At 40.0% G+C, this 24854-nt stretch overlaps 1 protein-coding gene across 4 annotated transcripts in view; it reads right to left on the bottom strand.

The window, feature by feature from the left end:
- ADAM23 (ADAM metallopeptidase domain 23) overlaps positions 1-24854 on the bottom strand; it is a 213110-nt gene that overhangs the window by 147134 nt on the left and 41122 nt on the right. For all 4 annotated transcript variants that reach the window (XM_047773332.1, XM_047773329.1, XM_047773331.1 and 1 more), the window contains exon 3: positions 3228-3304. In XM_047773332.1, coding sequence (XP_047629288.1) covers positions 3228-3304 — 77 coding nt within the window. The remainder of the gene's footprint in view (positions 1-3227; positions 3305-24854) is intronic.

Here is a 24854-nt window from a genome sequence, read left to right as displayed (position 1 = left end):
CTTCCTCCCTCACACACGGCGGTGATGGAGTTGGTGGAACACTCCAGGTTAAAATAATAATAATAAAACACCATCAGGGACAGTGACACTAAGACCAACACATAACATAGGACTTCTAATGAAGACTGCTCATAAATTCTTTAACATGATCTTAGTGAGCTTCCTCACCCATTTTTCTCAGCATTAGCTTAAACTTTCCTCATTTTCCTCAAGCTGCAACTCCCTCTTCCACTCTATCCCAATCCCTATGACAGAAAATGCCATCTCCAAGAAGAAGGACATCTTCAGAGATGTATTTCCTGAATTCCATCCCTCCTCCTGCAAAGCAATCTCTACCTGCCTATAACACACCCTAGTACCATCACACAAGTTAGGAATGAACTGTCTCCCCTGTTCTGCCCTTGTGTTCTTGATCTCACTCCCTTCTATCTTCACTCAGACCTAGTTACATAAATTTTCTCCTCTCTCTTCTGTATCTTCAACTCTCCCTCTTATCAGCTCCCTCTCTTAGCCTAACACTTGCTCTAGTATCCCTAAAAACCCCTTCTTTGACCCCCAACATCTTCTTCCGGCTACTACGCTAGCTCTCTTTCCTTCTGACTCAAACTTTCCCAATGAGTATGGCTATCACCACACCATCTCCTCTCAATCACCCCCAGCCCACTATAATCCTGTTTTTGCCCCAATGTTCACTGACAAATGCTGCCTTCAGACCATCAGAGAGTATTTCATGGGTAAATACAGAGGCAATCTTTACTCCTTATCTCACTAGATCATTCCACTGCATGGGAGGCTATATACCACATGTCTCTGTTTTGAAACTCTCTATTCAATCATTCTCCTGATTCTCCTCCCACTACCCAAGTCATTCATTCTCATCCCTTCACTGGCTCCTCTTCCTCTCCTCAACTCTTAACTACCTTCCTAGTTTATGCTCTCCTTGTTTTACCTGCCCTCCCAGGGCAATCTTCTTCACAACTGTGTTTGCTATTAATGCTCATATGGAAAGTGCTTTCAACTCTACTCTCTCCAGCCCCACTTCTTCCCTGAGTTTCACACTGTTATATCTACCTACTACCCAGACCTGGCTTCATGTATGACCCAAAGCCCCTTAAATCAATTATGTCTACTTTTCTCTTCACCATTTAACCCGTTTGTTCCCTGTGCTGCCCATTTGAGCTGGATCCCACCTTGCACCCAGCCAGGCCATCAAGGCACCTGCTAAGTTCAACTCTTTTTCTGCCTTGTCATCTACATCCAAACAATCCTAATGATTTTATCAAATGAAGATTTCTTAAAAGCATTCCCTTCCCATGCATTTTAGCACTTCCTCAGAACAGTACTACTGTTTATTCCCATTACTTCATTTTTCACCATTTAGGGGTTGGTAGCCAAGAAATTGAGCATGACATGCAAGATCTTCCATGAGTTGAGCTGTCCCTGGCCTACCTCTTCTGACTCATCTCCTTCTGTGTCAACTTTGTAATTTGCTAAGAAGTTCAACAAAAGATTCATGCTCCTTTTCACATGCCACACTGCTACGTGGCCCTGCCTCCTTAGCCCACACTCTCTCCTCTGCCTAGAGCATAATTCTCCATTCTCTCTCTCTCTCCCATCCATCCCCAACACGTCCCTTCCTCACTAGCACTTGTCCTCCAAGATGTAACACAAGCATCACCTTTCTTAAGATGCCATTTCACACTCCTCCAGCCTGAAGAGCTCCCTTTCTTTAGTGCTACCATAGCATTCCATGTTTATCTCCAACACAATCCAAAATTTCATATTTCATATTCCTCTAAAATTATGTTTAACTATTGACCTCTCCCACCTAGACAATAAACTCCTTAAAGCTAGGACTGCTCATAGTAGGATTCAGCTTGATTTGTCTGCATATTAAGTATTACTGGCAAATAATTTTCTGATGCATCTCTAAGTACCCTGGACATCCCCACATGACCCTTTCTCAGTCCTCTGGAAAGCTCTGCTACGGCCAAGATGTTTCAGTGTTCAGACATATAGCAATGTTGGTTGCTACCACCAAAGTACCATCTGGAGTGACAGTCTCCACTGCAGTAAGACTTAAAGGAACAGAAGATCGAAACAAACTAAAATTAGCCATGTCTTGCTACTCAACATAGTCTAAGATTTGGTAAGACAAATCTCTTAGGCAGGCACAGTGCTGACCCAGCACCGTGAAAAGGAACTCAACCAATCTTCAGCAGACTCAAAGAGGAAAACCTGCAATATCTTTAACACAGGAATTTCTGAGTTCTGCTGATTCATTCTGACTTAAAGCTGCAATTACACTTGAGTAAGGAGCACCCAAGCTGACTCTGCATTTTTTTCTGCAGAGCTCACAGAATTTGGCATACAAGAAATGTAATAGTTGTTCTTTATGGTCTTTTGCAATTCTCAGATATTGGCTGCGGTCACCTTCATTATGGTGTCTGATAGCATTACGTGGTATTTCTCTGGCAAAAAAATGCAGTCCTGGTCAAAATACTGATGAGAGTTTAAAAGATTGACTGGAGCTTCTTAAAGTAAAGAAAAACATGCAGGAAATCTCTTTACCAAAGAAAGGCTCACTGCTAGCTCAATTAGAGCCCTCCTCTTGTTTGTGCTTTGTACAAAGACATCTGTGCAGCTGGCTCCAACTGGGGAAATAGCATTTAAATATCAACATAAACACATGCTCAGAGAAAAATGGGGTAAATCTTCATCAGGACCAAAGTTTCTACGAAACTGTATTAGAGCAATTTATGAAGCAAAGAACCTTCTCAAAAGAGGTATTTGTAAGTCATCATTTTCTTTGTTCTTCATATAGAAGTTATGTGAATTGCATATCGAGAGTCAAAATGGAAGAAATTTCTAGACTGAAGTCTAATTATACTTGAGTCAGTAATTTATCATGTTTGCTATATATAGAAATGATTATAGTTAACATTTAATTAACTAGCATTACTTCAAATATTTATTCCATTTAAAACCATAACATCAAAGTACTGTATTTGAGATTTTCAACAAGTCAGACATTAAATGCCTTTTCTTTCAGGAAAAAAAAGACGTAATTAACTTCGGATTTATATTTTTCTTTAAGTGCTATATGACACACAATCAGCTAGAAAATATCAGTTGCTTCAACAACAGACCATATCTTGATTAAACCATCACCATGAAGTAGAGTTTATTGCACTTACTTCTTAACAGGGTCATAATGAAATACTTACTTGTTCAGTGTGAGGTCAAGAATGAATTTGGAACCGAAGGCTTCAATCTGGAAGCTTGCCTGGGCCAGATGGACAGCCTATGGATTCAAAGAGGCAGAAAGAGCCTTAGCTTACTTCCTATCTTTAAAGCTGATTGCACTGATATCAAGAATGATATTTCATAAGAAAAATTTTATGGACAGATTTGTTTCTTTATGGATCCTTACATAACAGTTCATTTCTTTAAAAAGAGATCAGGTGCATTGTCACAGTCTTACTTTGAAGACCTAAATATCTGTGCAGCAAGGAACTAGTTCTTTAAAAGGAACCCATCATGATAAAAATCAAGAGCAGATTCAACTGGACTTCAAAGTGACCGTGATGAATTATGCAAAAGTCTGACTAATTAAAGCTTGATTTCAGCCTATTTTGTGCACAAAGCTAACTGATTCTTTCTGCACACCTAAGTGAAAAATCATATCAGTGCTCCACTCTTCATCAGGAACTGGAACTTTCTCTAAGTGATTTATCAGCAGAATGTGCCAGGAAAATGGGATAGCACAACCTTTTAACTCAGAAAGGACTTAGAACCAGGCCCTTCATGGATACTCCGAGTTTATGTCATCCTTTAAAAATCTGCACATTTTACTGTCCTTATTGTGACTTAACTCAAAATACAAACATAATCTCTTCTAAACATGAATCAAGTGTTCTAGGTATTAAAGATGAGTCTAGCTCACAGAAGTGTCTTGAACCATGTAAAGCAACAAGCCAGTGAAGTTTTGCTAAGGTTATTTTGCCAAGATAAAATTCTCCTTAGTCACTCTATCAGAAAAAAGGGGTGAAGGGGCAAGGATAAATGTGAGACCCCCTCTCCCTTGCTCATAAACATCCTCCCTCCAGATTTCATTCCTAAGGCACAGAGGTTATCACAAATCATCTATGAAGTGCTACATGCATGGCAACCAGATACTTTCCACCCCACCTCCACCCCCAGTACCACCCCATGCTCCTCTTTGCCTTCCGCCTCCACTTCCTATTACTCATCCTTCCAGGGCAGCCCAACAGCATTGCTTTCCATGAAGCCTCCTTCGCACACCTGCTGGGAATGAACTCTTGGTCCTCAGGGCTTCAGGAGCACTATTTCTATCCCCCCTTCCACCGTGATGTATGATCATTCCAAATTCTCCCCTGCACCGAGGGGGAGCTCTCCGACTCATATTGCAAGGGTCTTGCCAACATTTGTCCATTAACAACACTGCTCCCAAGTATATGAACTTACCATTAAATAAGCGAATATTTATTGGCAGGACTATTTTGCCATGCTGACCTATAAAATACCACAAACAAACCAGGACTTCAACTTCTTATCAAGCATGACTGCTGATCAGATATTATAGATAGTCACTCTATAATCAATAAATAAAATCAAAAGGGAATTAACATATTAAATTTTTTTTCTTTTGGTCTTTTTGCTATTTCTTTGGGCCGCTCCCGCGGCATATGGAGGTTCCCAGGCTAGGGGTCGAATTGGAGCTGTAGCCGCCTACGCCAGAGCCACAGCAACGCGGGATCCGAGCCACATCTGCAACCTACACCACAGCTCACGGCAACGCCGGATGGTTAACACACTGAGCAAGCGCAGGGACCGAACCCACAACCTCATCGTTCCTAGTCGGATTCATTAACCACTGCGCCACGACGGGAACTCCCAACATATTAAATTTTAAATAGAGTGATAAGAGAAAAGGCATGTCCATCCCTACAACCATAGGATGCCACGTCAAACCCCAAACAACCATGTAGAGGAGGGTCATTGTCCTTGATCTGAGCTTCCTGTATCCAGGTAACTCCTTGAGAGAGAAAATTCTATCTTGTCGGGTATGGTTTCTGTTACCTGCAACAGAACCTCTATTTATCTAATACAAAGAGCACAGAGTCTTTAATCTAAATTTATTCTGTGTCTTGAAGCCTTAATTTTTGCATGGAAATTTTCATTTGATGAATAATTTGTCAAGGGGACATTTTTCATCTCTGGGTTCCACAAGTTTAAAAAACCTTACTTCCTGAGGACAACTCTTATTTTCTCTTAAGAATATTAAACAATAAAGAAGAGCTCATTAATGGCACCCTGGCCTAAAGAGCTAATAAATGTGTTCCTTGGAGCCTCTTTATAAACAAGAATACACTGTGGCACAAAGAAAAACTACACATAAAACAAAACAACTACACTTAAATTATGACATCGAAACAAATAGAGCAAAACTATAAAAATTCCAAAGAAAAGTGTTTAGAATTCAAATGTAAGCAAATCTCTGTATTTCTGTTGCCCATCTAAAGAGCCTGACAGTGCCCTGCAAAGGGCTCATTTTACAGCAAATAAGCAATGAGACAAGTACAAACCCCATCAAAATCCTGTCGCAAAATAACACAGCCACGTGGTAACTGCTTTACGCCATTTTAAAGACATTGTTGGGAGTCATACAATTTGATCATTGTTAAATAAGTTTAAAACGAGTCAATGTAACAACTCAGTTTAACAGTTTAACAGAATTTAACAAAAGAGCTAGCAGATAATGTCAATACTGTGATTTTCCTTCATTTATTTTATTCTCTCATTCCACACACAGGTGTCAAGTCCCAGGCTATGTGTAAGGACAGCTGGAAACCCAGCCCCTGCGCTCAAGGAAGTGGCCGCCTCCAAGGAAATAAGCAGGGCTGCCAGCCTCCAGGTGTTGAAGGAATCACAGGGACCAAGCCTTCAGTGACAAAGTGCAGTTTGAACAAAGTTTTTAAAAATGAGTAAGAATCAGAGTTCCTGTCGTGGCTCAGTGGTTAATGAGTCCGACTAGGAACCATGAGGTTGCGGGTTCGATCCCTGCCCTTGCTCAGTGGGTTAAGGATCCAGCGTTGCCGTGAGCTGTGGTGTAGGTCACAGACGCGGCTCAGATCCCACATTGCTGTGGCTGTGGCATAGGCTGGTGGCTACAGCTCCAATTTGACCCCTAGCTTGGGCACCTCCATATGCCGCAGGAGCGGCCCAAGAAATGACCAAAAGACAAAAAAAAAAAAAAAAAAAGAGTAAGAACCTTCCTACCAGAAGAAGTAAAGACATTCAGGGTCTGGGAGAGCAAGAGAGACATTTATAAAAATAGAGTAAAAGATGAATATGGAAAACAAATTTTTTAAACAAATTTTAATAAATATGGCCAGGAAATATGGCTTGTAGGAAAAGCAACGAATCTGAAAAGCTGGACCAGAAACTGTGGGGCTTTGTGTGACGTGCCCAATGACGTGTCTGATCACATACACATACGTGTGGCCAAGATAGAGAGCTTTCCTTTAAATGTCCCCTTGCTCAGCCAATGTCTGCTCTACGCCATTATCATCACTTTACCATCATCATCAATAACATTATGATTCAAACACATGGACAGATTACTTGCCACAAAACTGAAACAATGAGCACAATGCCATCAACACCATTCTTAATCCTCCATAGGAAAAAAATACAGACTTTATTACTTTTATCTGGAAGAATGTTTTCACACTGAATCTATTTCAATGCTGAGAGGCAGCACATTTTCTAATAAAATGCTTGAGATCTCCTCAAGCATTCATTGTCCTTGCATGTATAGCAAATGGAATGAGTATACTCATCTAATACATCTGTATCCGTTTTAAGTAATTTCCATACAGTGGTGTTAGGTTATTTTTCTTACATTTTGTTTCCCTTTCCTCTGCTATACCTTCTGCATTTGTACACAAAGTACAGATTCTTTTCTAGACTAAAATAAACACCTGGTACATGTTAATTTTCCCTATCATTCTGTTATTTCTGCTCTGTCCTAGACTTGAGTAAAACAACTTCTGGAATCATTCGATCATTTTTTTCTTTTCTCTTTTGTCTTTTTTTTTTTTTTTTTTTTTTGGTCTTTTTAGGGCTGCACCTGCGGCATATGGAGGTTCCAAGGCCAGCGGTTAAATCAGAGCTATAGCTACTTGCCACAGCCACAGCCACAGCCACATCAAACCAGATCCAAGCCGCGTCTGCAACCTACGCCACAGTTCATAGCAACGCCAGATCCTTAACTCACTGAGAAAGGCCAGGTTCCAGAGGAACCTGTGTCCTCATGGATCCTAGTCAGATTAATTTCCACTGAGCCATGACAGGAACTCCTATTTTTTCTTTAACAAAATGTTACATATATAGTTTTGACAACTGTCAATTTTATTTTTTTATTAAAGTATAGTTGCTTTACAATGTTTCTTCTATTTCTGCTGTACAGCAAGGTGACCCAATCACACCCAGTTCCCTGTGCTGGACAGTAGGAGCCCACTGCCCATCCATTCCAAATGTTACAGAGAATTGTTAATTTTAAATATATTTTCAAATCAGGTAAAAATGAGTCTTTATCATTACTGTTTTACAAGTTCCATTTTTGGATACTATTTGTTTTTATTTCACATTAACCCACTTCTTTCACATGATAAAAAAAATTAGAAGGATGGCCAGGATAAATATAAAGTTTTTATAACATACATCTGTATCACCTATGGTTTATTAAATATTTCAGAATTGACTGACCGGCAATCACTGAAACCCACTGAAAACAAAGACTACTTCGATTATTACTCTTCTTTTACAAAGAAGGAACTACAGAATGAGTTTTAGAAATGTGTTCAATAATAAAATCAGGTCACAGGAATACCTGGGAGAAGAGTTCCTGAACCACACATAAGGTCATAAGGTCATGATGGGTTATTTTCTCCATTGAGATACCTGCTAAAACAGACTTGAAGATTACCACTTGGTTTCACAAGGGTAGTCACGGTAAGAGCGCTGTGGAAGAAGGCAGGGTTTTCCAGACAAAAAGCATCATTTCACAACAAGAATAAGCACAGCCCTGGGCTCAGAATTACCACCTAAAGGACTGGGAACAGCTGTTGCCTAAGCACTTTGATATTTCTCTTTTGACTCAGAATCTGGCACAGGGAAATTACAGGAGCTCCATAAACAAAAACAACTAAACTCAATTATATACACAAACCTCCTTCACTGCAGAACAATTTACACATCTTAACAATGTGCTTTTGTTTTTCTGGTGTTTTTTTTCTTTCCTTTTAGTAGATGGCACCTAATGGTATCATATTAATAAATAACTTCAGAAGATCCTTACGTTCTTCAGCTAAGACTGGCTTTGCATCTTACCATCCAACACTGTTATGCTATGAAACAATCATAAATGCTCAGCTTTGGGGAAGGTACATTCTACAAGCTGAAGAGACACAGTTACGTTTTCTGGGGACTTACATAGTAGAATAGTTAACATTAATGTGGACTGAAAACAAGAGAAAAAGATGACTATTTATAGAAAATAAGTAGGTTTTCTAGAATGTATGTTTTCATGCAAAAATGCTTCACACACAATGAGTGTTCGGTCAGTATTCTTTACTGCTTGGTAAGGAGTTGTGAGCTCTACAGAGTGTGCACATAACTGGAACTGAATATGGGAAATGGGTAGTTCACTTTTTCCCAGACTTCAGAAAATATTACAAGACAGAATTTCATATTTCAGTAGAAGGTGATCAACTTGAATTGAGGTATCTATACTGTCAATCACAACATCCGCTGAGCACATATTTCACTTTAATGTGCTCTATCATGTACATGGTTTGGGTAACAGAGGAAAATTTGGATGAAGTTTCCTTGCTTTTAAGACATACTCAGTTTATTTAGGGAGAATTCATTTAAGGAAGGGAGGAAACGTATCCAGAATGGCATAGCAATAAGACATGAAAATGCTTTACAAATGGAGCCCAGAAGCCCTGGAAGGTATCAAGCTGATCTGAGCAGACATCAGTGGGATGATTCAAGCCTCTGCCACCTAAAGAAGAGAGCTGTGGGCTTCTGGAAAGAAGGTACTAGAGACAGTAAAAGCTATAATTAGAATTAGAAGCCAGGATAAAGTATTGCGAAAAAGTAAAAGAGCTAAATAGTTGATTACTAGTGAGACTGTAGGTAATGCTTTTTTCCTGTTTTTATTTCCCTCATTGCTATGATAATACTGCTTATTCTGTGTACATTAAGATAGCAAACACATATAGTATGTGTGCATCTTTGTGTGAGTATAAAACTATAGCCTTTTTAGAAAATACTTTTCTCTCCCTTTATTTTTTGCTTATGATTTTTGCTCCTACTCTCAATGCTTTTTCAAAGACTCTTCAAGAATTCCAACTCTTGAAGTGGAAAAAGTTCAGAGAATCTCAAAGATCTACCTTCTTTTGAGATCCAGGACATTTTATGATATTTCAGAGAAGACCATTTTAGAAATCCCCAGACTAAGAAGGAAGGAAGCAATCCAGTTAATCAGATAGTATGAGGCTGCTTTGTTGTAATAGGCTGAGTTGATGAAGAAAGAAGCTTCACTAGGGAGCCTTGCATCAATCTTGGTTACACAGTACATTTTTCTTGCCATATAATAAGAGACACAGAATCCAGTGACCCAAATAATTAAATTGGAACAAAAAATAACTGTCGGCGTTCCCTGCGTGGCTCAGTGGAAACAAATATGACTAGGATCCATGAGGACACAGTTCGATCTCTAGCCTCGCTCAGTGGGTTAAGCATCTGGCGTTGCTGTGAGCTATGGAGTAGGTTGCAGATGTGGCTTGGATCCCGAGTTGCTGTGGCTGCGGCAGAGGCCAGCAGCTACAGCTCTGATTCGACCCCTAGCCTAGGAACCACCATATGCCACAAGTGCAGCCCTAAAAAGACAAAGAAATAAATAAATAAACTGTCAAGTTTAAATTGAAATCAATTTGAGGAAGATACATTACTGACTTGAGATGATACAGGCTTTTCTATATCTAACTGATCTAGATCTGTCCCACAACTTGAGAAACATAAAAGACCAGCTTATGGATCTTTTATCAGTGTAATGCAAAACAAAAATATGGGAATATGTTTTAGGAATTTTAAAGTAAAAAAAAAAATCAACAGACCATTTTTAGTTACAATCTGGTTCTTTTTTTTTTTTTTTTGTCATTTTTTGGGCCGCTCCCATGGCACATGGAGGTTCCCAGGCTAGGGGTCTAATAGGAGCTGTAGCCACCAGCTTATGCCAGAGCCACAGCAACGCAGAATCCGATCCGCGTCCGCAACCTACACCACAGCTCATGGCAACGCCGGATCGTTAACCCACTGAGCAAGGGCAGGGATCGAACCCGCAACCTCATGGTTCCTAGTCGGATTCATTAACCACTGCGCCACGACGGGAACTCCACAACCTGGTTCTGATCCCTTATTCTAAGTTTGCATATTGAGGGTCACCAAAGTGATCAAGACTCATATATGATAAAAATAATAATGCTCTCCAGTTCTTGTGTTCTAATTATCTCAATTATCCAGAATAACAGAAAGCCAGCAGGGCAGACTTTTATTACCCTCTTATAGAAGGAAAACATTTTGAAGAGGCACAGGGACGTTAAATGATGTTTTATCCAAGGTGGCATATCAAAGAAAGACAAGGGACTGTGAGAAAAAGTGCCAAAGTCAAGCCAGAAGTCCTTAAACCGCCAAACCTTGGTGTTTCCTGGTCGTTAAAATATAACTAATAATAGCTTACTGGCTCAGGAGATTAAGAACCCAGCATTGTCACTGCTGTGGCATTGGTTTGACCCCTCGCCTGGGAACTTATGCATGCCTTGGGCATGGCCAAAAATTATATATATATTATTTATATAATGACATAACTAAAAGTTCCTTGAAGGGTTGGCTACATAGAAAGAGCCCAATAATTTAGAAAGGAGGGGGTAAAGTAAAAGGAGAAAGAGAAAAATAGAAGAAAACTATATTAATGTTTTTAAAAGGTTATAAGTCAGCTTCACCCGAGAAGCTCCCTCCTAGAGTAACTGGCCACCTCCTAGAAAATCCAATGTGCATTTAGACTGCAAATTTTTCAAATATTATGTTTTTATTACTGATTACCATAAAGTATTAAGCTTTGACCTTGTTCAAGTTGCCGTGTCTTTAAAATAATATGAATCATTTTTCTGAGAAGTGGAACAGCTGCAAATGTTACACGAAGGCAATTTTGCAAATTAAGGTAATTTGTTCAATGTTCTTTCCAAGATGCACTTAAATAGGTAGCTCGTGGGAGAGAATATCATCATATTTCCTTCTAGCATGTTCCATTTCACAAGGGTTATTGGTTAACCCATTAACAAACTTGCACTGAATCCCCACCTTGGTGAGATACTGTGGCAGATGGAAAGATATAGAGAATTAATATTTATCTCAAAAAGTAGATAATCTGGTTAGGAAAATGAAATGAGAAACCAAAAAGAAATACTTCAACTAAATGACAATAATAAATATTATTTGAAAAGATGCCACATAGATTTAAGCATGATTAATCACTTGATTCAAGAGGAACAATATGGTAACAAGTGCATTTAAATATGAAGAACAAGAATGCTGAGGGCTGGAGAAAGCTAAGTAAAGCTTGTAGGAGAAGGCTTTCTCAGCATTTAAAGATAGAGGTGTTCCATGGTGGCCTAGTAGTTAAGGATTCAGCAGCGTCACTGCTCTGGCTCAGGTTCGATTCCTGCCCCAAGAACTTCTGCATGAAGATAGATAGAATTCAGATAGCGCTAGGGTTGATTTAGCACAAGGAAATGTCAGAGTATTTCTAAGTATGTGCTAACATGCTTTTGGAGTAAAACACAGCACAACATTGTAAATCAACTATAAGAAAAAAAATTTAAGAAAAAAATAAAGTAAAACACAGGAAGCCTTCCATTCCAGAGTGTTAAATTACAGTTTGGATTGTAGAATTTAATTGTGAGAATTAAAATATGGCAGTTTACTACAAAATAAGCATTACACAGAGTTCCCATTGTGGCTCAGTGGAAATGAACCCGACTAGTATTCATGAGGATTTGGGTTCGATCCTTGGCCTCACTCAGCTGGTTAAGGATCCGGCATCGCCATGAGCTGTGACGTAGGTCGCAGATGCAGCTCAGATCTGGCATTGCTGTGGCTGGGGCATAGGCCAGCAGCCGTAGCTCTGATTCAAGCCCTAGCCTGAAAACTTCCATGTGCTGCACCTGCAGCCCTAAAAAGCAAAACAAATAAATAAGCATTACACAAGATCTATAATAAGTCATGTGAACACACAAAAGTCCAACAAGCACCGATGTATTTTGTTAATTAATCTATCTTTCAGTCATAAGCTAGGAAGCTAAAGTCTTAGCCTGAATGGATATTCCAGAAATAACACCAAAACATCAGCAAAGCACAGTCTTCTCACAGGTCTCAGCAGATCAGCATCTCCCAGTGAAAGAAGCAGGCCACTGTTTGACCTTGTTCTCTGTGCTGGTCTAGCCAGGAAAAAGAAAACCTCTGTTCTGAAAGAAATGTAGCCAACTTTCAGTTATCCAATCTGATAATACGGAAAAAAAGAATGCTGAATTCTAACTTCTGAGCAAATCTTTAACAAGAGCTCTTTTCTAAAAAAAACAGTTTTAAAGGGAATCTAGATTCAGCATCCTCCCTTTTCTTACCTACCCTCAGTGTGAGGTGCTCTCCAAGTCTGCTACAGACAAACGACAGACACTGGAGAGAAAGAGGGAACATAGGCATTGGTAACCCAAGCTGATATTCCTGTAAGTATATCATGAGTTAGCCCTATTAGAAATTCTTTGTAAAATTCCTCCTGACCAGCCAAAGAAGAGAAACTACATCTACTACTGTTGGCGGTAGGGGAGGGATTTTTGAGCCCTAAAGGTTCACGGGAAGATCTTCCTTAGTGATCCTTTACCAACTCAGGAGAACTTTGTAACAATATACTTTCACTGCCAAACCATCTTTGGGCATTTACATGAGCTGTCTTCTACAAATTTACCCTTCATGAGGAATGTTGACTGGATATCAAACCAACAGTACCAACTCCAGAGAGAGATGAAGTCACAAGCCTTCAGAGCTCTTGCTATTTGAAAATGAGTCAATCATTACAAGTATCACTACAGCTATATTCTTTAGCTTTCAGAGCGTTTCTGAAAGATGAGTAAAAATACAACCATGACAACAGTTACCATGGAGGCGGTTTCTTTCGGCAGCCTTCCTGAATAGTAACATTTAATTTGATGCATTAATCTGGGAGCTGAGGTGTGATTCACCTTGTTCTTTTTCTTCATCGAGGACTACATCACCAAACTGTGAGATGCTTCTCTCACAGCTGACACCTCATCACAAAGCTCAAGAACAAATTTTGTCTTTCTGGCCAGAATGACTGAACACCTACTCAATAATTTAAATTAAAGAACAGAGGTAGGGTATAAGGTTTGGAACACAAATGACACCAAGTCCTGTGCTTGATGTCTTTGACTCATTACATGGCAGTCTTCATGTGTTTGGGTTTTTTTTTTAATTTGCTTAGATAACGTTAACACTTTCCTGAAAGGAAAAAGTCTTTGAGAGGCAGCTTTCCATGACAAGCCCTCCTTTCCTGGCCTGCCCACTCTGGTCCTGGGAATGCTGCCTACTACAGCTCAGTGGACTCAAGCCACCTCAAATATCTATCTAGAGCAAAGATAATAATAATAATAATAATAATTTGTTCACTTGGATCTTTATGACAACCACAGAAGGATTAGTTAAGAATGAATGAGTCTGAAACACAAAAGGAGAAGGATGATATAGTAATTGAATAATTCACTTAAGCATTATTATATCCAGCAAACCATAAATAAGATAAACTCAAATATTAATTTCCAGGTCTCCCTCACTAAGCAGCAATGGAAAATGTATCACCAAGGGAGGCTAAGAAGCCCCAATTTCTCTTCTCTTGAGTTACTTTGATTCTACTGATCTTCGTTGGTGCATCTAACACTGTCCTTGCCCAGAACTGACTTGTGCTGGGATCTCGAGGCCAGCACTGTTCTTTCTATTTGAAGAAATGTTTTAAGGCTCTGCTTATGAGTTCATTGTAAACACACAGTTGTCTGACAATAGTCTTCCTAAGAGGTCTCTGCTTCCCTTTATCCCCTGCAAAATATGTGTCGCATCTCATGTGTTACAGGGGTGAAGAATTCTTTGGTTTACAGGGACCCAGTTCTTTCTACATCTGTGGATGAGAAGAGCTCTATGTGTGCTGGTTCTCAGCTAGGTCTGACTCTGTCCTTTGTTCTGATCTTAGTTATGACCATGGGTGGGTTACCTTCTGTCCTTCTGGATGGAAAGAGTAACTTTCAAACTGGGCGCCAAACCAAAAACGGATGCTCTCATTTCACAAACATGCAGACTATTCGACTTTCTAAGTCATGCTATTCAAGCATGAGCCTGCACACGGATGCTCACAGTTGTCATGTATCACAGTTTTACTTAAAACAAGTATCTTGTGCACATACATACTTTACTCAAAGTCAGATGTGGAAAATAATACTGATGTGACCTCATTTCCTCTAACATTCAACTTCCACAGAATTCTTCAAAATACCAGCAACGGAGCCTGTAGTCACACAATGTTTAAAACTAGCATTTCCTGACTGTTATGCAGAATATCCTAACTATTTTAGTAAGCAAACGATAGATCTCACCATTTCTACAGAATGTGTTAGGTTCATTAAAGCTCCATTTTTATTTTTAATGAGAACCTATAATTAGATGGAACCTCGAAGACATACAAAAATAAAAATGGTATTCCAGAAAATAGCTATTTCCTCAGATAATATGCTACTCATTGACTTCTGCATTATATATTAAGTCATTTATTGGAGTTCCCACTTTGGCACAGGGGGTCAAGGATCTGGTGTTGCTGCCGCTGGGGCACACGTTGCAGCTGCAGCTCGGATTTGATTGCTGGCCTGGGAACTTCTATATGTTGCAAGTGTGGCAAAAAGAAAAAAAAAGAAAGAAATCAGTTACTCATTCAACAAATAATTATTGTGTCTACTATGTTTCAAGCAGAAGTCTTTTTTCTCTAGCGTTTACATTTTAGTGTGTGCTGAGGGGTGATGGGGAGAAATTCAATCAACAGATAAATTTAAAGCAAGTTAGCAATAAATGCTATAGGTATAGAGAATAAAATGAGTAAGATGCAAAGGGAGTTTGAGAGTGTATAATATTAAATAGGGTAGACAGAGAAGGACTCTTTGAAAAGGTGATATTTGAGCCAAGATTGGGAGGTGAAGGAACAAGCCACATGGATATCTGGGGAAAGAGAATTCCATGCAGAGGGAATAGCTGGTTGCAAAAGCTAGCTCTGACACAGACACATACTTGGTGTGTTAAAGAACTGCAGTAAGGCCAGTCTGGATTGGGGAGAGGGAGTCAAGAGGAGTGTCACAGGCAATGAGGTTAGAGAAGCAACAAGCAGTCAACTGTATAGGACCCTGTAGGCCACTGTAAAAATTCTGCCTTTTACTTTTTTTTTTCCCCAGGGCCTCACCCTCAACATATGGAAATTCCCAGACTAGGGGTCGAATCGGAGCTATAGCTGCCTGCCTACACCACAGCCCAGCAACGTGGGATCCTAGCTGAGTCTGCGACTTACACCCCAGCTCATGGCAATGCCAGATCCCCAACCCACTGAGCAAGGCCAGGGATCGAACCCAAATCCTCATGGATCCTAGTTGGGTTCATTAACCACTGAGCCACGAGGAGAACTCCTGCCTTTTACTCTTAATGAAATAGGAAGTCGCTAAGGATCTTTTTTTTTGCTATTTCTTGGGCCGCTCCTGCGGCATATGGAGGTTCCCAGGCTAGGGGTCGAATCGGAGCTGTAGCTGCCGGCCTACGCCAGAGCCACAGCAACGCGGGATCCGAGCCGTGTCTGCAACCTACACCACAGCTCACGGCAACGCCGGATCGTCAATCCACTGAGCAAGGGCAGGGTCCGAACCCACAACCTCATGGTTCCTAGTCGGATTCGTTAACCACTGAGCCGCGACAGGAACTCCTGCTAAGGATCTTGAATTGAGGAATGACATGATCTGTCTTCCATTTTTCAAAGTTCACGCAGCCTATTGTGTTGATAGTAGGCTAACGGTGGGGGGCCCTGGGAGAAAGAAGATAGAGTCCAGTTAAGAGGCTGTTGCAATCATCCAGGTAGAGGCTGATGGTAGGCTGGACCCGGGTAACAACAGTGAAGCTGATGAGACGTGGTCAGATTCTGCGTAGACAGTGAAAGCTGAGCCAACAGGAGTTGTTTACAGATCAGATATGGGTTACAAATGAAATAGAGCAAAGAAGCAAAGCCTCAGGGTTTTTGGCCTAAATAACCAGAAGGAGAGATAGGGAACACTGCAGAAGGAAAAAGTGGTAGTGGGAATTCAGAACTTCTGTTTGGAACCTATAAAGTTTGATATGCCCATTATATATCCAAGTAGAGATGTGGAGTAGGCAGTTAGATATAAGGCATAGAGATATATCTTTTCATTAACATTTACTAATGATCAAATGATTAAGCATATGGGAGTTCCCATGGTGGCTCAATAGAAACAAACCCAACTAGTATCGATGAGTTTGCAGGTTCGATCCCTGGCCCCAGTCAGTTGGTTAAGGATCTGGAGTGGCTGTGAGCTGTGGTGTAGGTTGCAGACGCAGCTTGGATCCTGTGTTGCTGTGGTGTGGCTCTGACTCGACCCCTAGCCAGGGAACTTCCATATGCCGAGGGTGAGGCCCCTAAAAAGACATAAAAAAAAAAAGAACAAGCATATGAATGAGTGAATGAACATTGGGGGAATAAAAAATTCCAGTAAAAGAACTAATGAAGAGAGTATAATTTAAGCCCAATAACTTATTGGCTGAAATAACTTGGCTTAAATGAGAAAGCTAAGATAACTGGGTGGGAGGAGGGGAAGAGGTGGACTCCGAAAGTCATTACAAAGCCACCTACTCCCTGGGTTTTACAATAACATTTTCTATTAAAATGGTGTCACTTGGAACCCAAGAGGTATATTAGCACCACAAATTCCCCCAAAAGAATTCAAGTCCAAGAGCATCATTTTCATATGTTGTATATATATGTGTTCAAATGACAGAAGAATGATTAACAAATGTATATATTAATCTTCCTAAGAAACAACACAGTGCTTCTCTGATTTCTCAAACATCCACCTCCATATACTCAAAGTCGTGCCATCTTACCTACTTTCACTTTTTTGTCTTTTTTTTCTTGATCTTGAATTTTCTTTTTTAATGGTTTTTATTTTTTTCCATTATAGTTGGTTACAGAGTTCTGTCAATTTACTACTGTACAGCAAAGTGACCCAGTCACACATACATATATACATTCTTTTTCTCTCATTATCTTCCACCCTGCTCCATCACAAGTCACTACATATAGTTCCCAGTATCTTCACCACTTTTAATATTTCAAATTTGTCACTGCTTTTAGATATACATTGTCATATCCCTCGTTTCAGGAATTTTTAAGGTATTTAAATGATTTTTTTTAATTTAATGATTTTAATTTACTGGTTGTATCTACCACATCAGGGGCTTAATCTTAAATTACAGAAATTAAGGTATATCCTATTAAATAATATTCTTTTCTCAAAGTCTCTAACCAATTTAGTAATTAAGGTTTATACTGAAAAATCAAGGCATGAAAAGGACTCAAAATCATTGTACAAATCTCTTCATTCCTACTTCTGTTCCCTGGGCTGCTACTTCAGTTAGCCAATGACAGGAAGGGGGCTTTTCTTCAAAATACTTTTTTTAATCACAATGCTTTTACTTTAACAGTACCGAAGAATAAGAAACAAAGCAACTTTTCCAATTTTATTTTATTTCAATCATAGTTATTTCAAGTGACTTTTTTTTCAACCCCAAATAAGCAAATAACTATATCAGGGCAGTATTTACTTAGTCATGACTAACAAGGACACAATGTTGATAATACTTGATAAATAGTCCAAAATAAAAACTGCTAGATAGAATACAAAAATTTTCCCAAAATATGACTGCCATAAATTTAGTACTTTTATTTAGTCCCCCCAAAGCCATTTAAGTTGCTTTCAAACTCTTCTTTGCCTTCCATTCCAGTTAACACTGAACTAGACAGTTTCTCACAAAATAAAATTTACAGAATCTGCAAGAATGTTGTCATACTTAGGGCGGCAAAAAAAAACAAAGTGCTGGCTCAATGCACAACCAGGTTTATGTAGGAACAGCATATATGTTAGGGGACAGAAAGACAATAATTCCCATTTTCCTAACCTGTTTAGAAGTTCTCTTACCAGGCCTCTCAAGTTGGGCACTATTGACACTTCAGGCTGCATACATCATTGATGGGGTGGGAGGCGGGAACCATCCTGGTCACTGCAGTACATTGGGCAGCATCCCTGGCCCCTACCCATTTAGATGCCAGTAGCATCCCATCCCCATCATGACATCCAAAAATATTTCCAAACATTGTCAAACATCCCCCGGGGGGATGTAAAACAGCCCCTGGCTGAGAACCTTTGATCCATATGTTCAGGAGGTACATGAATTTATATAGATTCCTCTAAATGGGCTGCCTTTACACAAAATTTAACCTTAATTTCAAAGTTCACTTTCAGCAGTTACCAAAGCCCTTGAAACAAAACAGCAGGAAGTAACTGATACCAACAAAAAAAGAGGGAGTTTGGGTCTTACAAAAATTAAATAGTATCTGCCTGATAAGAAGGAAATTCTTAAAAATGTATACCCATAAAAAAAAAAAAACCCAAATGACACTATAGGTTTAAATTTGTTAAATGAGCTCACACATATTCTTCAAAAAAGAAAATTAAGAAAGAAATAGTGCAACTACCTACACAGTCCAGAAACTTGATCTTTTAAGAAGATGCTTAACGGCTTTTTTTTTTTTTTTTTGTCCTTCCAAAGTGGCAGTTTCTTATTATCTCTTGAAATGTCATTTGCAACTCAAAGAAAACAACTGTAATTTAAACAGCAAGAAATGAAGGGGAATACATCAGTATGTGGTTTGTGTTTGGAAGTTACTAAGTTGTCTTTCCATGATTAATGTAATATACTTTCTCCAGGGGTGTAAAACCCCAGGTCTCTGAATACCATTTCCATGCTGGTGGCTCTCACATTTCTGTCTCCTCCCAGCCTGCCCCTGAAACCATGGCCAACTTGCCCATCAGCATATCCACATGATAACCAGCTACCCACCCGAAGGGAACAAGCCCTTAGCCTTCCCATGAACTTCTTCCCAGCCTTTCTCCTATTGGAAAACAGTGACACTATTCCCCAGGAAAAAGCCCCACAGTCATTCTTGACTCCTATATTAATTTCCTATCACTGCTATAACAGATTTCCATAATTTCATGACTTACAACAACACAAATTATGATCTTACATGTCTGGAGGTCAAAAATCCAAAATCGAAGTCTAGAGGCTAAAGTTAAGAGAACTTACAATTAAGAACAATATTTCATTCTTCTTGTAAAAATCCATGCCCCTAATCAGCAGGAACCTGCTAGAGTGGTCATTGCCCTATTTCCTTCCTTCAAGATTGAGGAATGTATAAAGAAAAGGGGTGGGGGAAGCTGAAACAGCACCTAAAACACTGACCAGCTTAAATTGGCTTTGCTTCCTTAAAACAGGTTGTTGATTAATCAGACCTGGAGTTATTTTTACAGACGGCACTGCACATGTGCAAGACAGGAACCCACCTCCAATGGCTCCAGGCTGACCCCAAGAATCTTCATAGAAATAATGCCACCGGAGCCCTTCATGAAGACAGAAGTCCTTCAACAAGGAAAATCAGCTTCCAGATGGACCGATTTGAGACAAGACAATCAGCTTGTACCAGTTTGCTCTTAAATTTCGCCCTGAACCCTGGATTGGAGGGATAGATTTGAGCCTCACCTCCTGTCTCCTTGGGATAAAGCTCCTTTTTTCCTGAAAAGCCAGCACCGCTGTCCTGGCTTCTGTGCACGCTGGGCAGCCACCTCGCTAACAGTCCTTCCTTGCGTGACTCCAACCTCGGCTTCTGTCAGGACATCTCCTTCTCTGACTCCAACTGTTGTCAGGACTCTGTGATGACACTGCCCATTCAGATACTCCAGGATAAACTCCCCATCTCAAGATCCTGAACTTAATCACATCTGCAAAGTCTATTTTGCCACGTGCCATGTTGTGATTTATAAGAAATATATATGTTTGAGCGGATGACCAAAATATATTTCTCATATACACTTGGTCTTCATCCATGGTTCCTGGCTCACAGCTCCCCAAACCCTTGGAATTTCCTGAGCAATAAGAGCAACAGTAGCATCTTTTGTCATAATATTGGTCTCTGTCCTTAATTCCTGCAAGTATTTCAGAGTCATAAAAGTGTCCTATTATTCATAACAAGCCCTTTTTCACCACAACTTTTGTTTTTGTTAATGAGATGATTTTTGGAAAGTACCTAAGGATGGAGGCTGGTTGCCAGGGGAACCAACCTTGAATGGAGCATTGGAACTTTCCATTCTACCCCTTGACCTCTGGGGAAGGGGAAGAGGCTAGAGGTGCCATCAATCACCAACGGCCAATGATTTCATCAATCATTCCGATGCAATGAAGCCTCCATTAAAAACAAACAAAAAAAGGAGGTATCGCAGTTCCCGTTGTGGCACAGTGGTTAACAAATCCGACTAGGAACCATGAGGTTGTGGGTTCGATCCCTGGCCTTGCTCAGTGGGTTAAGGATCCGGCGTTGCCGTGAGCTGTGGTGTGAGTCGCAGACTCAGCTCGGATCCTGCGTTGCTGTGGCTCTGGCGTAGGCCGGTGGCTACAGCTCCGATTCGCCCCCTAGCCTGGGAACCTCCATATGCCGTGGGTGCGGCACTAGAAAAGGCAAAAAAAAAAAGGAGGTATCACAATGCCTCTCCTTTTCAAGTTCACCCACTGCCCACATCATCAACAATCTGGAGGCTCCACCTCTAAAGAAGATCCCAAATCAACTACTTCCCTGTAACTCCTCTGCTACCATCCCTAGTGGGAGGCCACATGGGCACTGCCCTGGACAATGTTAGGTCTCCTTACTGGTCCCCTTGCTGCCACTCTTGTCCCTCTACAGTCTGTCTCTGAGGCTGCCAGAATGCTCCTCTTAGAACATAAGTCACATAGGAGTTCCCGTCACGGCTCAGTGGAAACAAATCTGACTAGCATCCATGAAGACGCAGGTTCAATCCCTGGCCTGTTCAGTGGGTTAAGGATCCAGCGTTGCCGTGAGCTGTGGTGTAGGTCACAGATGCAGCTCGGATCTGGCATTGCTGTGGCTGTGGTGTAGGCCAGCGGCTGCAGCTCCAATTCAACCCCTAGCCTGGAAACCTCCATATGCCTCAGGTGCAGCCCTAAAAAGGCAAAAAAAAAAGAAAGAAAGAAAGAAAAGAATATGTCACATCATATTATTTCTTTGTTTAAAACCCATCAGAGGCTTCTCATTATAATCAGAATAAAATTCTAACAGGCAATTCATCCTCTGGCCCCTTCTTACTTTAAAAAGTAATGGAGAAGGAAAAATGCAATTTCTTTCCTCCCCAAAATTTCTGTCCATCCCTCACCACCAGCTTTCCAGGGCCTTGTATCCTGAGTCGCAACTCTAAGCAGCTCATCCAAGGTCCACATGTATATGTGAACTGTCCTTCCTGGTCTCCCCAGAGGCAGAAGACAGCAAATTACCACCTAATTCTAAACCTATGCTCATCTCTCCAAGTCTGTTTTAACTATAAGTTCCTGCTAAATCTACCAGAAATGTTTAAATATGTAAGAAGTAAAAATCAAGAGGCAGAGGAAAGAAAGGAAGGAACATGACATAGTGGGATATATTCCTCACATTTCATAACAGGCAGACAAAAGATAATGTCTTAGGCTGACGGATCTAAAAATAGTGCAGAGATAAATGATTTAACGTTAAGAGAACTAAAAATAAAAATGTAACAGCCTTTGGGGAATGATGGGAGAGAGACTTCTCCTTTTCCTTTTATTTTTTTATGAACTCTGAATTCTTAGACCATGTAAATAAATACAGTAGAGCACCTCATCAATTTTTCACCTACTGGGGCATTCTTTCCCTCTGATGCCTTCCCTCTTTGCAACCCCCACCCCCAGAAACTGTCCCACCAAGGATTTGTTGCTGATAAATCCAAGGACACTATGACCCCATTCGCAGCATCTTTGTGGAAAACTGTTCCTTAGATTCTGCGTTGCCTCTGTTTTTCAAAAGCTCTTCCCTCCCTGAATTACCTCACACCAACTACTTCCAGAGCCAGCTATTCTTCTCAAATAATGAGTCCACATTTTTAAATTCCTAGTCTTCTTCCTACATGACAGAATCGCAGGGAAGCAGCTGCTCCACAAATGCAGGCATTGCTCAGCATCGTGAACAATCCCTAACTCAACCACCAATATCCTTACTTCACTGCCTCTGATGAACAGCCAAGGACCTCCCAGTGGAGGATATTCCACAGAAGTTTAGAGCCATAAAAGATTGTAGAGAATAACTCATCCACAGTAAAATCGCCTGAGATATTAAAATGCAAACCACCAGACCACATACAGACCTACTAGTAAGGCAAAATGGTTTCAGCAACCTCCCCCGGTAGTTCCAACACAGACAAAAGTTTGAAATCCCCAAATCTAACGCAATCTCCTTATTTTTGAAGTGAAGAAAGTTAAATCCAGAGAGGTAAGTGACTTGCCCCAAACTGCCCACCTAACATGCCACCAATTTGTTATTCTACACATACATATTCCAGTATCCCTTTTAAAGAAACTTGTGACATAAAACCTGCATTAGAAAGAAACTACTTCAGGAGTTCCTGTCGTGGCTCAGTGGTTAACAAACCCAACTAACATCCATGAGGTCGTGGGTTCGATCCCTGGCCTTGTTCAGTGGGTTAAGGATCCGGCGTTGCCGTGAGCTGTGGTATAGGTCACAGACACGTCTCAGATCCCACGTTGCTGTGGCTGTGGCGTAGGCAGGCTACTACAGCTCTGATTAGACCCATAGCCTAGGAACCTCCATATGCCACGGGTGCAGCCCTAAAAAAGGCAAAAGACAAAAAAAAAAAAAAAAACCCACACCTAACATCATATTCAATTAAAAACTGAAAGCTTTTCTCTAACACCAGGAACAAGACAAATATGCCCACTTTTGTCACTTCTATTCCATACAGTACTAGAAGTCCTAGCCAGAGTAACTAGACAAGAAGAAATAAAAGGCATGAAAACTGGGGGTAAAAGACATAAAATTATTATTGTTTATGGATGACATAATCTTACATACAGAAACCCTAAAGATTCCACCAAAAAAAAAAAAAAAAAAAAAACCACTATTGGAACTAATAAATGAATTCAGCGAAACTGAAGGATATAAAAATCAACACATAAAACTCAGTTTCATTTTTATATACTAACAATGTAAAATCCTAAAAAGAAATTAAGAGAACAATTCTATTTACAGTTGTATCAAAAAGAATAACTTCTCAGGAATGAACTTAACCAAGGAGGTCAAAGACTTAGATCCTGAAAACTACAAAACACTTATAAAAGAAATTAAATAAAACACAAATAAATGGAAACACAAATAAATCCTATATTCATGAATTGGAAGACATAATATTGCTAAGATGTCAATGTTACCCAAGGCAATTCACTGCAATCCCTATTAAAATTCCAATGATACTGTTTGCATAAATTGAAAAATTTATCCTAAAATTCACATGGAATCTAAAGGGGCACTGAATAGCCAACAACCTTGAAAAAGAACAAACCTAGAGGTCTCACACCTCCTGATTTCAAAACTTACCACCAAGCCCAGTAATCAAAGCAGTGTGTACTGACATAAAGACAGACCCATGGACCAACAGACTAAAGAGCCCAGAAAGAAACTCTTGCATATATGGTCAAATAATTTCTGATAAGGTTGCCAAGACTATTCAATGGGGAAAGGACAATCTTTTCAACAAACGGTAATGGAAAAACCAGATATCCACATGCAATATATAACTTATGCCATATACAAAAATAAACTAAAAGTGAATCAAATGCTTAAACATAAGCACTAAAACTATACATCTCTTAGAAGAAAATACAGGGGAAAAGCTTAATGAATTTGGATTTTGCAATGATTTCTTGGATAGTCACTAAAAGCACAGGCAACAAAAGAAAAAAAATAGGTAAGTTGAACCTCATCAAAATTAACAACTTTTGTGTGCCAAAGTACACTATCAACAGTATAAAAAATTAACTCATGGAAAAAGAAAAATATATCTGATAGAGATTGATATCCAGACTATAAAGAGAACTCCTAGAACTCAGCTAGAAAACAACCCAATTTTATTTTATTTTATTTATTTTTGTTGTTGTTCAGTCCTTTTTTTTTTTTTTTTTTTTGCTTTTTAGGGCCACACCCACGGCATATGGAGGTTCCCAGGCTAGGGGTCCAACTGGAGCTACAGCTGCTAGCCTACGCCACAGCCACAGCAATGCTGGATCCAAGCTGAATCTGCGGCTCGCACCACAGCTCATGGCAACGCCAGATCCTTAACAAGGCCAGGGATCGAACCCAAAACCTCATGGTTCCTAGTCAGATTCATTTCTGCTGCGCCACAACGGGAACTCCGATTTTAAAATAGGTAAAGGATCGAATAGACATTTCT

Source organism: Phacochoerus africanus, chromosome 3 (assembly GCF_016906955.1).
Source record: "Phacochoerus africanus isolate WHEZ1 chromosome 3, ROS_Pafr_v1, whole genome shotgun sequence".
In the NCBI taxonomy this organism is placed as follows: domain Eukaryota; kingdom Metazoa; phylum Chordata; class Mammalia; order Artiodactyla; family Suidae; genus Phacochoerus; species Phacochoerus africanus.
This window is presented reverse-complemented; position numbering and strand designations above follow the sequence as displayed.